This window comes from Phytophthora infestans, genomic scaffold (assembly GCF_000142945.1).
Source record: "Phytophthora infestans T30-4 supercont1.11 genomic scaffold, whole genome shotgun sequence".
NCBI classification, from domain to species: domain Eukaryota; phylum Oomycota; class Peronosporomycetes; order Peronosporales; family Peronosporaceae; genus Phytophthora; species Phytophthora infestans.
The window spans coordinates 1,355,571-1,358,536 of NW_003303748.1; the positions used below are offsets into that span (position 1 = coordinate 1,355,571).

A 2,966-nucleotide genomic window follows, 5' to 3' on the forward strand; every position below is an offset into this window, starting at 1 on the left:
TTCGCGTAACGTTTGAACGCTCTCGCTCGTTACCTGTGACGATCAAAAAGCCTCTGTGCTTTACGGCGTTATTCACTCGGTGGTATGCCCAATGTTAAGGGCGTTCCGATACGAACGGTCTCTGATCGCTGCCGTTCCATATCGGCCATCCTGGCCACCGATAGAGTAGGCAATCGGCTCGTAAGGTAGTCCTGAGCTCGTCGGGTGCCTCCCACTCTGTCTGTCGTCGTAGCTCGGTACTCTAGTACCAGCGTGCCCGCGAAACTCCCCGCCAGAGGTGGCATGTCGCCCACCCGCCTCCCAGGTAGCAGACGTTGGAGCCTCCGAGGCTACCGGTGCCGAGGTCCAGGCGGGTCGCGTCCCATGGGCGCTCCATCCAGACGTAGGCGTCACAGGAGGTTGAAAAGGAGAGTAGAACGCCCCGGGCAGAGGCGATCCTGCCCCTCGACTGCTCCAGCCAGGCTGAGGCGTTTGGATTGAAACGCCACCATACGAAGGGATCGCCGCCATCGGCATCCCTGTCGGAGTCGCAGCTACCGTTCCCGGAGTCATCCTTGGGCTCGCGGCCTCTAGGCTCCGGCGCTCTTCCATTGACGAGGGCGGAGCTCGTGTTTGGCGCAACCCTCCCGACGCATCGTTCAGCGAGAGGCCACGGAGCGCTTGTTGGAAGGAGTCGATTAAGAGCGCTTGGAAGGTCGAGTCTGTGTCTCGCGTTCCACTTCCAACAGTCGATGTCACGGTGGACCGAGTAGGGCCCATCCTCGCTCCTCCAGTCGAGACGTTAGCTGGGGCCGCGGTCCTTGCGTCCCTGGAGCGTTCCTCCTCGTTCCTTCCCAATCCTGGTCCTTGCGGACCAGCGGCAGCCGTCACTTTCCTCCCTTCTCCTTCAACAGGTCCCAAGGAAGGGCGGGCTGGGTCAAATGTGAACGCCACGCCCCGTCGACTTCCTGGAGCAGTAGCCGTAGGTTCTGCTCGCGGGTGGGACGCTGCGCCGGTCAGTTCACTAGGAGCAGGTTGGCTGGCGAGCTGCAGCAAGAGGTCTTGAAACTGAGCCCGACCTCTGGGGGTCTCAAGCAGAGAGGTAATCCTCCCTCTCGTTCGGGGAGATGCGAGAGCCCCGTCGAACAGATTGTCATCGTCACTTTGAGCCGCCTGTGCCTCGTAGCCTTCAGCCGCTTGTTGGTCTTGACCCCGCGCTCCGCGTTCCGCTTCGACGTGTTCTCTCTCTCCGATAGGAGGTTCTCTTTGCGCGTTCTCACCCGCATTTCCTTCCACACGCGCCGTTTCTTCTTCCTCTAGAACTTCGGAAAAAGGCAGCGCTTCTTCGCCCAACGCGTCGGACAGGTCGCGGAAGCTCATAGCGTACCTACTGCCCCTCCTTCTTGTTCAGGCGTTCCGTTGCCTGAAGTCTTGTAGCGCTCTCCTCCGCTCTTACGTTCCTACGATTTTTCGGTAAGAAGATACTCTGCTTCTCCACCAAATTGTCGCGGTATTCCTCCTCGATCGGGGTCGTGTATCTTGCAGACCGACCGTAGGAACTTTTAACGTAATAAACGTAAAACGAATGTATTGCTTGTCTTCTCAGTTACTTGTGAGGTAAAGAGGAAAAACACGACTGAGCTGCTCTCCTCGACGTCCACGAGAGAGAGCAGCTCCCTACCGCTCTACAGATCCTCCTACGTGGCGGTCCACTGCAGGTCTTGAGATCAGCCATCGACAGGTGTTCCATTTTATGCCGGGAACGCCGACGTCGCAGGCGAATGACCCAGTTGGTTAGACGTGGTGCGCTTCACCTGAAACGCGTTGAGCTTCTGAAGGCATTCGGCGAGAAGGTCGAGTCCCTCATCCAGCCGTATACCGTGACACACTCAAGGAATCGACTCATACCCCCAACGTCTGTACGCAAGTGCTATCTTTGACTTGATGCGTTGTTTGCGGGTCCCAATTACCCCTATCAATGATGCCAGCACGCAATCAGCTACAGTGAATGTTGTAGCTCTTACGCGTGTTTCTCCTTTTCCACAGTAAACAACGACTGCAGAGAAGACCACGGCAAGTACCATGAGAACCAATTCTCCGTAGAAGCACCATCGAATCCATCCTGTCCTGACATCATCAAGTAGTGCTGCATTAAAATCATGTTACACTATTAGTTGTGGGGGAGAATAACGCACTTACGCTTGTACTTGATGACTCGATCCGGCTCATCCGGACAGTCCACCAGCACATGGATGTCTCTGTCTACTTGCTCGAGGTTGTCACCGAAGTATTCATCATTGTTGAGTCTGCACGCCTCGTCCAGTAGCAAGTGCTCTTGCATGAGGTTTTTAATTCGATCTGGAATTTTTTTCGCCTTAACCGCCTTAATGTCTGCGCCTCGCGAGTACAGCCAAGTGTCACCCTCCCGCGCGAGATACAGCTTCAGCAGATCTGCATCAAAGTAGATCAAACCGGGCTTCTTCTCCTTGATCTTCTCCTTCAGATCACTGACCATCTCGCTGAGCTCAATGTCCACAGAGAAGACGCTCCCGACTCCAACCACCGCGCAGACCAGCTTCACCATCGTGTTTCTTTTTGTGGAATGCCAGATTTCCTTCTCTGAGCCCAATAATCCTTGCAATTCATTCCACAATTCATTATGCAATTCATTAGCTGATAGAAACGAGGTTGTGACAATTGTGTTCGATAGTTTGATGGAGTCACCGGATCCAGCAGTTGATTAATTCTGAATTTTTGTTCAAATTCTACAATTTTAGGATGTGGAAGCTGCTTGCAACCTGAACGCCCATGGCGTATTTACCTTCGGTATCGACGATTTGAACAGCTCTGGAATGGGCCCAAGAGGCAGCACAGCGTTTGATACGTTGTTGAGCTCGATCACAGCGAAGTCGCAGCTGAGTAACAATTTGTCGAACGGTGACGAAGCGTGTGCTCAACGACGTCGAGTGGCCAGTTGACCGGCAGCG

The 2,966-nt window shown here is 54.6% G+C and overlaps 1 protein-coding gene across 1 annotated transcript; it reads right to left on the reverse strand.

The window, feature by feature from the left end:
• Window positions 1–1,868: 1,868 nt before the first annotated feature.
• On the reverse strand, window positions 1,869–2,563 carry PITG_07506 (Crinkler (CRN) family protein; the record flags this gene model as incomplete). Its single annotated transcript, XM_002904458.1, has 2 exons — window positions 1,869–2,106; window positions 2,175–2,563. 2 exons carry the CDS (start codon window positions 2,561–2,563, stop codon window positions 1,869–1,871), a joined length of 627 nt encoding a protein of 208 aa, XP_002904504.1.
• Between the last annotated feature and the right edge of the window lie 403 nt (window positions 2,564–2,966).